Below are 12,536 nucleotides of genomic sequence, written 5' to 3' on the forward strand. Positions count from 1 at the left end.
TAGATTGTGCTCGTTTGCCTGGCCTGCAAGTAAAGATTGTCTCTTAACAAATGCTTGCAAAAAATATTTGAAACTCCAAGATGAAAATGGATGTAATTTTTGTAGTGCTAAGGTGGAAGACAATATGCATGTCTTCTGAGACTGCGGTTTTGCTACCAGTATATGGAATTAGCTAGTCCACCCGACTCGTCGAAATTCATCTTATACTTGTGATCAAACCCTCTTGTTATGAACTTGACATTTGTGGAGAAGCTTCTAAATGGTATTCAGAATTGCTAAAAAAATTTGCCTATGTGATTTATTATCTGTGGAACTGGAGGAATAAAGATGTGCATGATATCAATTATGTCCGACCTAGAAATGGAAAGTTAATAATAGAGGATTATTTCACCAGAGTAAAGGAAGCATGAGAATCCTGCAATGCGAAAGTACAGAAACCACCAAGTATTACAAAGAAGTGTAATTGATCTAAACCATTAAAGGGTTGTTTTAAATGCAATACTGACGCCTCCATTATCAAACAAGGTCAAATTGCTCAAGTGTGAGGAGTTATTAAAGACCATAGTGGAGCTTTCCGAGGAGAATTTACAAAAAATGTGCAATGTAGTGAGGTTCTAGAAGCTGAACTTTTGGCATTAAAGGAAGATTTGAACATTACTCTCAATATGGGGGCATGACCTATTGAAATTGAATCCGACTCCTGCTAGACTATCCTGCTTCTTCATCCTTATTCAAAAATTCAAGGAAAATTTGGGAACATTACTAATGACATCCGTCAAAGATTCATATCAAATGGACATGTCCGTTTCACCCACATTAGACAGGAAGGAAACCAAGTAGTTGATTGGTGTTCAATGGTGTTCTGTGATGAAATGGAAATTCTGAAAATCCTACAAAAGCCACATCCAAAATTAGAGAATTTTTTTTAGGCTGATGTGTTGGTTGGGCCAAATTATTTTTTTCTTTGTTTTGTTTTCTGTTGGGTCCTACGTGACCCGTTCTTTCTACCAAAAAATATGAAAAAATACGACATGAAGAAGATTTATGATAAGGTTCTACTCTTCTTAAGCCTTTCCTATACACAATGGATAAAGATGATTATCCAGTGTATTTCCTCCGTATCCTATAACATCCTAGTTAATGCCTTTTTTGAACTGAGGTTAGTACTGGTCAACTTTTTCATAACTTGACTACATCCTTCTAGGAAGGGATAGCTTTATAACTACTTAAAATTTTGCCCTTCGTTCCACTGAGATTCGAACTTTTGACTTTATACTATAAGGTGTTTGGCGTTTAACAAGTGAACCAACCCCTTGAAGTTTCTCTTGGTCAATATTACTCCTCAACCTAGCATAACACCTAGTAGGGGTATTAGATAAGAAGAACCCCTCTCCCCAACAACATTTGTTTTGTCCTTGTAGGCCTTGAGATGATTTTTATAGAAGCTAAGGCCTAAGAGGCAAGGTTTTATTCATGGTATCAAAAGATTAAAAATAAAAGTAACTCTCTATACCGCACCGCCTAATTGTTGTTGTTCACAGCATTTTGTCTGCTAAAGTAAGCCTCAATTTTCAAGTTCCTACCCAAACCTTTCAAAATGGTGTGGCATACGCTATTGATACCAGCTTTTTTTAATATTGTGACAAACACTCTTGAAGCTTCTTTTTGTAAATTTGAATCCCCAACACTCTAGCTGAACTATGATGCCTTAGCTTGGAATTCTGCAACGACTACTGAGTAACCGCCACAACGTGATCTAAGTAATATATTTCTTCCTTTACTATACATTATAAAAATTAAAAATAAAAAAAAGAAAAAGAAAAATATCTTCAAGAGTCACAAGACCATATCCTTTTAGAAGTCAATCCCTACTTTCAACACAAAGTCCCTAACAAAGATCGGGGATTCCATATGGTAAAAAGCTTGGGTCATAAATGTACATGACCATCAAGCCGAAATTTCGACCGTCGGTATCAAAATTTTAACCGAAATCTCAATCCGACCGTCCCAAATGTATGGCTTGACAAATGCGCAGTACCCAAGCAAGATAGGATTCCTGAGTAGTCCTACGGGGATGGCCCAAGACAGCACTTGGAGTTATCTATGGTGTTTAGAACGTCAAAAAATGGGCTACATAGGGTTGTAGAAAAGAAAAATGCTAAAACTATAGGACTGGAAGGATAAAGGCTTATTCTATGCGAAATCCCACCTTATATGTAAAAATTACCCAATAAAAATGTAGTCAATGTTCGAAATAAGATATTTGTTAAGAAATCATCCCCACTTGTTTTATTGGGTATCAGCAGACAATGTACATTGTCTGGCGGGTAAACAATTCACATATTTTGTTAAAAAAAAAAAAATAATAAAAATAAAATAAAACAAAACAAAAAAAACATAAACATCCCCACCTGTTTTAGCTCTACAAGGAAAACCAAATAAATAAGATAAATGACCAATCTGATTTATAAGAGATAAGTAGAAGGAACATCTAAAACTACTGGTTTTTAAGGTCCTCTACTAAGTCCTAACACAGTTATCCTCCCATTAAAGCCACATACTCCACTTTTGTTCTGTTAATTTCTGTTAATTTCTATACAATCTACTCTAGGCGAATCTTTCTTTCTACGGTGTCTACGATCCATCTTCAAGGCCCGGCCTTCTGTTGCTCTGCAGGTTGTTCATTACTCATCTGCTAATCGGGGATAAATAATACAAAAAACACATAAGCCCCCACCCAAAAAAAGGAGTATCTCACAGAAAGAACACCGCCGATCCAGAATAACCAGCTCCACCCTTCTGATGAAGTTCTTTGTCTCTCTTTGAATCCCCCTGCAATGAATAACATCAAAGGATAAGTAATGCAAAACCTTAACCCGTAAGTGAACATCATCATTTCACTCCTGTCTGACCTGTTTGTTCATCCTCCAGAGAGTCTTCACAATTATCACTTAAACAACTTCATTTTGGACGCCGATGTTGTGGTCCCCTTGATCTAGCTCCCCATCAACATCATCTATCTCGTCACCGCCATCATCATCATCATCATCTTCATCATTATCATCACCATCGTCATCTTCATCATTTTCATCACCATCGTCATCTTCGTCACTGTCATCATCATCAGCATCATCAGCATCATCAAGGACTACCAAATTCTTTTGAAGATCTTCCTTTTGAACACCATTCTCCTTCAAACCCACCTGCATTGTCCAACTTCACATCATCAATGAGCCAAATAATTAAAACAATACGTGAAGGCAACAGTACTGCAATTTACCTCAGATTCTTCTTTGGCCATGGATTGACCAAGAGGCCCATCTAAAGACAGAACAATGCTAGGAAGTCTATGAATTTCCCAACCAAGAACCTGACAGATACTCTTCCCAAATGCTCGGTGCGCTGCCCTGCTGTTGGTCTTTGATATTGCTGTCGAATGCTGAACAAGTGCAACTAAACTCTTGTACCTCTTCCCGACCTTCTTTCCAGTTCCACAACAAACCAAACAACGAAACTCTCCACTTTCCCAGTTCTTTTCATAATAATTCCTCAAATCACTGTCATCTTTGAAAATCCCCATAAAAAACTTGAATTGCTCAGATTCATCACTATCATCATCCACTAACTCATCATCATCATCATCTGAAGAAACCTTGCTTGAGAGAAATTCTTGGCAAGCTTTCAAGCCCTTCTGCTGCAAGTGAAGCGCAGCAAATTTTGCCTTTTCTTCAGCAGTAGCAGGCCTAGTAGCTTGATCAGATTTGGGATTTGATTCAGGCCAGCCAATTTCCCAGGGTGGCTCAGGATCCGGTCTAAATGGCCACTCAACCTCCGAAACTACAGGTTTAGGATCTTTCTTTTTCTTTTTACACTTCTTGAATGTTGTGGAATTGGAGACAGCAAGGTTATTAGGCTTGTTGTTATGTGTTACAGAATTGGAAGAACCAGGATTATCTTGAATGGTTTTATGGCTAGAATCCCTTGGAGGTCCCTTGTGCCATAGAGAGTGGAGGTACAGAACTTCTTCCCTCCATTGCTGCTCTAAAAATGGAGAGACACCATATGGGTATGAACCCATTCAAATCTGGAAAAACAACAAAGACAAGGAACACTAAAGATGTAGGCAACAGGTGAAACTTTTGTAATCTGCAGGTCAGAGTAAAGAGCTAAAATGACAATTTCATCACTCGTCAGTTAAAGGCAGTCATGCATATCATAAGTATTTAAACATATTAAATTAAATGTTGGAAATTGAAATAAAGATCTTAAATGACAATTGCGTCACTAGTTGGTTAAATGCTTCATGCTACCATTAGTACTTGATGATATTAGATTAAATGTTGACAAATAAAATCTTAAGCCTAAGTTGATAATATCTGTAGCCTTTTTTTGAAGGCAACCAGAACCTGAAAGTTTAAACTCGCATTGACAGGATTGGCAGATTGAGTTAACGGCAGTACAAAAATTTCATAAAAGTCATAGTAACCGCACAACCAAAGGCCGCCACCATATAAACAAAGGCCGCCACCATATAGACAAAGGCTTCTGTTAAGAAATCTAACTCTTACGCAGCGGATAATTACCAAGAACAATTGAGAAGAAAGAAACAAGAGACAAGACACAGAGTTTTTACTTGGTTCGGTCAGTGACCTACATCCAAGGATGAGATGAGCTCTCCCCAAGCTCATGCAATCGTAGAATAACAGAGAAGGATTACAACCCTAAGATCAGTGACAAAATCTATACATGGACAAGGGAGAAAACAACCGAAACTAAGGATTGACCACACCTGATTCTGTAGACAACCGAAGCTTCAACTCCCTCCTGCGTGAATCCAAGAAAACCAAAGCACCAGTGGCTTTCCACCATAGTTGTCACGGCGACAAGGCGATGCGAGGCGGTTTTAGCTAGTTGGGGCGATGAGTCGATGAGGCGCCCTCCGAGGCGCTTTTGAGGCGGTCGAGGCGTTTTAGTGTACATCTCATACACTAATTCATTATAAACATATCTTATGTATAATAAAAAAACTAATATTAGCCATTTAGCCTACCTCAAGTCATCCAACATACTACAAATAACACATAGTAGGTCCTAAATAAACCAAGCTTCTGAAAAATTCATGCTTGGGAGCAAATCGGGGGGAAAAAGAAGAAGAAAAAAAAAAGCAACATACAGTGAATTAGTGATAATACAGTCAATCAGTCATATACCAAGCAGGTATGCAACAACCAAACCAAAAAAAAGAAGAAAAAAAGCAAGTTGTAACAATCTTACAATCGCAGGAAAAAGAAGAAAAAAAATCCGGCGACATACCGTCGCCTGAGATGGTGACCGACGCCACTGCAATTTAATCGCTGCAACTACAGTAGTACAATGGCCTTCGTATGAGCCTATGAGGGGGGGAAAAAGAAAAAAAGAAGAAGCAGAAGTAAGAGTAGAGTGACCAGAAGTAAGAAAGAAAAAAAAAAGTATTCGGTGACTTACCGTCGCCTGAGATGGAGACCAGAGTGACCGCTGCAAGCCTGCAACCGCTGGAGGAGTTGCAGAAGAAAGAAGAAGGCTGAGATATGGTGGAGTTGCAGAAAAAAGAAGAAGAAACAGACTTTGTTTGAGTGTTTTCGCACGAGTCCAAGAGTCAAATCCTTCGTATGAGCCTATGAGGGGGGGAAAAAGAAAAAAAGAAGAAGCAGAAGTAAGAGTTGAGTGACCAGAAGTAAGAAAGAAAGAAAAAAAAAAAAAAAAGTATTCGGCGACCTACCATCGCCTGAGATGGAGACCAGAGTGACCGCTGCAAGCCTGCAACCGCCGGAGGAGTTGCAGAAGAAAGAAGAAGGCTGAGATACGGTGGAGATGCAGAAGAAAGAAGAAGAAACATACTCTGTTTGAGTGTTTTGGCACGAGTCCAAGAGTCCAAATCCTTCAAAGCTATCGCCGGTGACGCTGGCTATCGCCGGTGATGACGCTAGTTGTTGCCAGTGTCACTGGTGTCGCCGGTGGTAGCTGTCGGAGTCGGAGTCGGAGATGAAGAGAGTTGCAGAGGGAGAGTAGCAGAGGGAGAGTAGCAGAGAGCGAGAGAGAGACTGAGAGAGAGAGCGAGAGGTTAGGGTTGAGAGTTTGAACTTTCGATCGATTTCAATAATCTCGTTTTTCCTTTTTTTTTTTTTTTTTTTTTAAAATTAATTTAATGTTACAAATGATAATATGTAACACCTATATAACAACTCACCCATTAGATTCTTTCTGATTAGAATCTACGTTTCAAATTAAATTTCACCTTTGATTTGGAATCAAATAATTTACAAATTTTAAACCCAATAAGGCGGTCGCCCAGTGCAATACGGCGTCCGAGTCGTCTGAGGCGATGACCCAGAGACGCCTCAGCTCTGAGGCGCCCGCCTTATGTACTTTGCCTGAGGCGACCATCGCCTCAGGCCTTAGAAACCCGCCAGGACGCCAAGGCGTCGCCTAGGCGACGCCTTGACAACTATGCTTTCCACGCATCAACAGCAGATGCTGTTACAGACTACCATGAGAGCCAAGAACCATCACCAAGATCCACACCAGAGCCAACCGAATCCTTCACTCGCAGATGAAGAAGAAGCAGAGAATGAGAGCCAGAGAGAAATCGAGAGGAGAGAGAGAGAGATTTCTTCAAATGAGGATGAAATCCCTAAACCCCCAAATACATACCATGAAATAAATACAAGTGCAATTACCCTCTTACCCCTCAAACAAAACCATAAGACATAGTCTATCCTAACACATGTAGAAAGACCATACTGGCCCCTATTACATATTACAGCTTCCTCATAGACTTTTAAGTCTCCGAGAAAAAAAAGAATAGGGGGAAAAAGTTTAGGTATTGCTATGGTTGTTCTGTCCTCTGGTCACTTAGTTTTCGTGCTTTCACCTTCCCCCTTTGGTTCACTTTTTAGCTTGAGCCTTCCTGGCTTTTGTAGGGCTCTAGCCTGGTTGCTCTGGTAGTCTCTTCCCCTCCCACCTTTCTCTCTTTGGTTACTAAATTCTTTATTCATCCATAAAAAGAAACATAGACCAGGAGCTTACCATTTTCTAAGAAAGAATTAAATGGTCAACACAACAGATTAAATTGAAAATTGCACAAATACACAACGTACAACTTCACTTGTTATGGACTTATAGTGTGATCTATTTTATTACAATAATAGCAACAACACTAGTGATTATATTATCTGTTAACTTGCTACGGCAACATCAGTGCTAAAATTCAGCAGTGATCACATTCATTATTCAAAAGCAAAAATAGTTTAATCTCAGTGATCACACTCATTATTCAAAAGCAAAAAAAAAATAGTGAATGGGTAACTGGGTATTAATCTTCTATCTCCAGTAATGGATGTCAATCTGCTACAGGTGGCAAGGCATGTCGTTCAGATCAAAATATCATGTTAAATCCTTAAATGAAGGGAGAAAGGAAGTGCTGTCTCTTCTCATCAAAGCTAGGAAGATGACCCAGTGTCATAACCTATCCATATAAGAAATGATAAACCCAGAAATTTGGCCAGCCCTAGAGTGGAGCATCGAATGCTCAAATATCACTAATCGTATTGCTAGGTTACCAACGGTGCTAGTCTGCAGCAACCATCTCATCAAAAGAAAACATTTTTGGTCGAATTAGTAAGGTAATTGTAAAGCATAATGATTAGAGTTCTACTCAAACTTCATCTTCACAGTCATATTATCAGAATTCCACTCATACTCAAACTCAAAGAGGCATAACCCTAACATCCATCTTAATCATGTAACCCTAGTTTCAATCCTTGTATTATTCATACTCTTAACTCTTGTAATACAAACACTATAAATATATCTTGTCAGTTACCCATAATAATAATAATAATAATAATCATAGTTGTCACGGCGACGAGGTGATGTGAGGCGGTTTAGGCTAATTAAGGCGATGAGTCGACGATGCGCCCTCCGAGGTGGTTGAGAAAGTTTTAAGTAAAATTTTTAGTGTACATCTCACACACTCTAATTCATTATAAATCTATCATATCTTATATATATATAAAAATATAATAAATAATAAAAAAAATAAAAATAAAAAAAAAAAAAAAAAACTAATATTAGCCTACCTCAAGTCATCCAACATACTACAAACTACACATAGTAGGTCCTAAATAAAAAGTTGTGGGAAGAAAGGAAGAGAAGAAGTCGCCTATCGTTGGCCGCTACTTGCCGGAGTGTCGTCACTGGAATGGAAGAGAGGAAGAGAAAAAGAGAGTAGGGATTAGAGTGAGTGAGAGTGAGAGTGTGACACTCGAGTCAAGAACTTATTCTCTTTTCAAATTTTTATTTTTTATTTTATTTTTTTATTAACATTTGATCACATATAGCATCATTATAAATATGCATATAGGTTCAAACAATAGATACTTTACAATCGGAATCTAATAAGTAATTCAATATGTGCCTTCGATTTTGCATCTTTCATGTGATTTAAAAAAAAAAAAAAAAAAAAACAAAAGCAGACGCCTTGGGGTATAAGGCGTCCGAGGTGCCTGAGGCGATGCCTCATAATACCCCAAAGGTGGTTGCCTTATTGCCTGAAAATAAGGCTATGCTGATATGAGCTGCTCCGAAGGCACCCGGACGCCTAGGCGACGCCTTAACAACTATGATAATAATAAATTTGGTCTAGCTCACATAAAGCTCACAACCAATACATTTTTTTTCTCTTTCATGGTATTAAGTCTTGGGGCATGTTTTAACCCATAAAAAGCACATTGAAGATGATAAACATAGGTTGGGAAGGCAGGATCACTGAACCCTTGCGGTTGTGTCATGTAGACTTGTTCATCCAAGGTGCCATTCAAGAAGGCATTTTGTACATCAAGTTAGCGTAGAACCCACCTATTTGAGATTCCAAGGAATTCTTCAAAACTGTATCTCTCTCAAACCAAGTATGCTCTCAGTCTTCTCAAGCAGACCAACATGGAAGCAGTAAAACCCAAGGTCACTCCGTGTTCCACCTCTTCTTTATCACGCACCATGGGGGACCCATTTTCTTATGTGACTCTATATTGCAACACTATTGGGGCCTTACAATATCTTACCTTGACCAGGCCAGACATTGCTTTCTGCCCTTCTCTGTTAATAAGTTATGCCAATTTATGCATTCTCCCACACAAGATCATTAGGCAACTGTAAACGCATCTTGCATTACGTTAAGGACTTTTTGAATTTTTGTATTTTTATACCCCAATCCTCTTCTCGTCAACTTCATGCTTTCATTGACGCTGACTAGGCAAGATGCCCTACTGATTGTAGATCTACTAGTGGTTATAGTATCTTTGTAGGCAACAACTAAATCTCTTGAAGCTCTAAGAAACAACACAAAGTTGCCTGCTCTTCCACAAAATCCGTGGACAAAGGATTGGCCAACACTGCAGCCGAACTGTTGTGGGTTTATCAATTACTTATTAATCTCGATCTAAATCCTCCAGTTCTAATTCTCTATTATGACAATATTGGTGGCACATACCTTGCCGACAATCCTCTCTTAAATGCCTGAACTGAACACATTGAGATTAATTGTCATTTGTCAAAGAACAAGTTGCAGTAAAGCATCTTCTCATTCATTTTGCTCCTAATCAAAATCAACCTGCAGATGTCATGATGAAGGGATTACCATGTCACAATTTCGCACACTCATATCCAAGTTCACAGTTGTGGATCCATAGTTTCGCTTGCGGGGGATGTAAAGGATAATGATCTAGGGTTCTACTCAAACTTCATTTTCACAAGCATATCAAGATCTCACTCAACTCAAACTCAATAAGCATCAAGGTTGTCAAGCGACCAAGGCAATGGAGGGCTTCTAAGGTGACAAAGTGTTAATAAAGTGACGACTAAGCAATCAAAGCGTTTTGCTGTTACTTTTTAGGCATTCTAGCGATAATTTTTTGATACTTGATCCAAATATCAAAAGTTACACAGAATTCCTAACATTTAAGCATGAAATATTATGCAAACTAAATGAAAAGTTCATTCATATAATCTGCATATAACATTGAAAAATGATTCATTAACTCCAAACATAACCACATCAAAGTCACAAATCAAACTTCAAAGTTTAACAACCTAAGGAGTTCTATCAAGAAAAAGACTTGTGCGAAAGAGCGAGAGTGATTTAGGTTAGGGTTATGCTTCGTGAACTCGTGAAGAAGAGTGTTTTAAGTTTTAGGTTTCTTTTTCCACCCTATTTTACTTTGATTTGAATTCCATGCATCATAGTCTGATAATCAATGCGTAAAACTAACCAATAAAAACATTTGGATTAGACTGAAATGCAATTATAGCATACCACCGATTTAGTATCTTTTTTATAAAAAAATAAAAAAATAGAAACCAATAAAGCAGTAGCCTTGGCGTCCAAGGTGCTCACCTGAACACCTAGGCGATGCCTTGGGCGACAAAATGGCCACTTTATTGGTTAAAAAAAAAAGCGACAGTTGCTTTGCCATGGTTGAGACCGCCCCGATGCTTAGGCGTTGCTTAAGCGACCACCTTGACAACTATGAGAAGCATAACCCTAACATCCATCTAAATCATGTAACGCTAATTTCAATCCTTGTATTATTCATACTCTTAACTCTCATAATACAAACACTATAAATAAATCTCGTCTAGTTCACATAGAGCTCACGGCCAATACATCTTTTTCTCTTTCATAAACAATGGAAAATCACTTCAGTCCTTGGGAATCAGTTATGCAGTTTCCCAAAACAGAGCTATTCACAGCTAATCCAATGTAGCATCGTCACCAATTTCCTTCGCAACTGATCCACTGACGCACTTTCCCAAAACAGAGCTGCAATGCACCAAAGTCTTTGTCTTTTCCGGCATCTTCACTCGTCCAGCATTTTAGCAAATTCTATATTTTATTTTATTTTCTTAGTCTGAGCGAGTCGACGGTTCGAATTTCAAGAGAAAAGTAGGGAAGACAAGCATTTATGTATTCACATGTCCATATAGTTCAAGAAACTGTTGCAATGAAGAAACTAGCGAGACTAGGTTGAGGATTTTTTTCCAAACAATAGTGTATTACGCTTTCCAGAAGAAAGGTAGGCAAGCGGAGGAACTGAAATCAGTAATTAAAAGAAGAAGAAAAGAAAAACTCAAAAAACAACAAAAATTATAGAAGTAGAAAGCAATGCAAGCAAGAAATTAGCACGGAAGAAAATCATCTTGTGAAAACTTAAAGCCATAGTCCTTACTAATAATAATAATATGATCCGAATGGTCCTAAAACAGGGAAGAAAAGACCAAAAAGAAAGCAGCATTGTATCAGAAACTTGAAAACAAAGAACCCTAACCTGACTTGGTTCTGACAAAGCGCTGGAAGTTCTCCCGTCAAGATTACTGAAGCCCTATCGTCTTTTTCCCTTTCGGCAGAGTCAGGTTGAAGAGTAGTCTCCACTATAACCAAAAACGACGAACCAAAATTGCAGTTTTTCGGACCATTTTCATATTCCGTCCAACCCTCCGGGAAAGTAACCATAAAAGAGATAAGACCATGCGCAATCGCGTGATATCGTAACGTCGTTACCGGGTTCGGATCGTGCGCCCGAAGTTAGAGTCACTATGACATTTTTGCCCCCGATCATTTGTGAAATATTCAGATCGATATCGTTCTTAGCCGATCGGAGTTAGGGATAGATTCCATGACTCCTTACGTTCTTTCCATTTTGAATTGTGCACCTTGGATTGGCATATATCTTAATTTTTCTCTCACATTTAAGGTGAGGTTTTCAGATGAGCACAAGGCATCAAAGGATACTTTAGGGATCATTCTTTTCCAGAAAAATTACATATAGACCCCTATATCTACAATCAATTACATCTACTACTCTTAAAATGAAATCAATTACAAATACCCCTTATTGTTAAATAGTAAAGCTAAATGATGATATTAACAATAATAAGCATTTCTAATTGATTTTTTTTAAAAAGTAGATGTAATTAATTGCAAATTCAGGGGACTATATGTAATTTATCATCTTTTTAACTCAAACCCTCATGATTGAATATTCTCTTTTCCTTGTATAGTGCCTAAAATACATGAAAAGTTGCATAAGGGTCTAGCTTTTCTCTTTTCCCTGAGTTTAATCCTAACCCTTAGATCTAACTTTGAATGCATCTTTCATCTATAAGGAAATGGATGGTCCATTTCCATTTTAGAACTTGACACTATAAATTTTTTATTTTTTATTTTTTATTTTTTGGAGGGGGGAGTGGGTGTGGGGTTGGTAAAAGCACAAGGGTCTATCGCCACAGGTGACTGTTTGGGGGAATAAAGAATTGGTCCAAAATTACAATTACAAATTCTCGGGAAATACTTTTGGCAAATGCTTCATACTTTGGATAGGCTACTGGTGGCAACTTCCAACCAAGCTTACCATGTTGACCAGGAAAAAAACGAAGCCTACCAAGGTTGGAACTTCAGTTCTAGATTTACAGTCTCGGATACACTCTCTCCTATACTCTATGTT

The 12,536-nt window shown here is 38.3% G+C and overlaps 1 protein-coding gene across 1 annotated transcript; it reads right to left on the minus strand.

The window, feature by feature from the left end:
• Positions 1–2,410: 2,410 nt before the first annotated feature.
• Positions 2,411–11,545, minus strand: LOC149019411 (uncharacterized). The gene is made up of 4 exons (XM_089153425.1): positions 11,361–11,545; positions 3,281–4,084; positions 2,913–3,203; positions 2,411–2,832 (listed from the first exon to the last, which is right to left on the minus strand). Exons 2-3 carry the CDS (start codon positions 4,076–4,078, stop codon positions 2,952–2,954), a joined length of 1,050 nt encoding a protein of 349 aa, XP_089009551.1. The 5' UTR covers positions 4,079–4,084; positions 11,361–11,545; the 3' UTR covers positions 2,411–2,832; positions 2,913–2,951.
• Positions 11,546–12,536: the final 991 nt, after the last annotated feature.

This window comes from Hakea prostrata, chromosome 4, assembly GCF_041222555.1.
Source record: "Hakea prostrata isolate BN-2017 chromosome 4, UWA_Hpros_2, whole genome shotgun sequence".
Classification (NCBI taxonomy): Eukaryota; Viridiplantae; Streptophyta; class Magnoliopsida; order Proteales; family Proteaceae; genus Hakea; species Hakea prostrata.

What these genes read in the sequence shown, in the direction of transcription:
- LOC149019411 (XM_089153425.1), bottom strand. Translation starts at nt 4,078, where the DNA reads ATGGGTTCATACCCATATGGTGTCTCTCCATTTTTAGAGCAGCAATGG. An exon ending in TGGCCAAAGAAGAATCTGAG is followed by an intron (nt 3,204 to 3,280) that starts GTAAATTGCAGT and finishes TGGACAATGCAG; the next exon opens with GTGGGTTTGAAGGAGAATGG.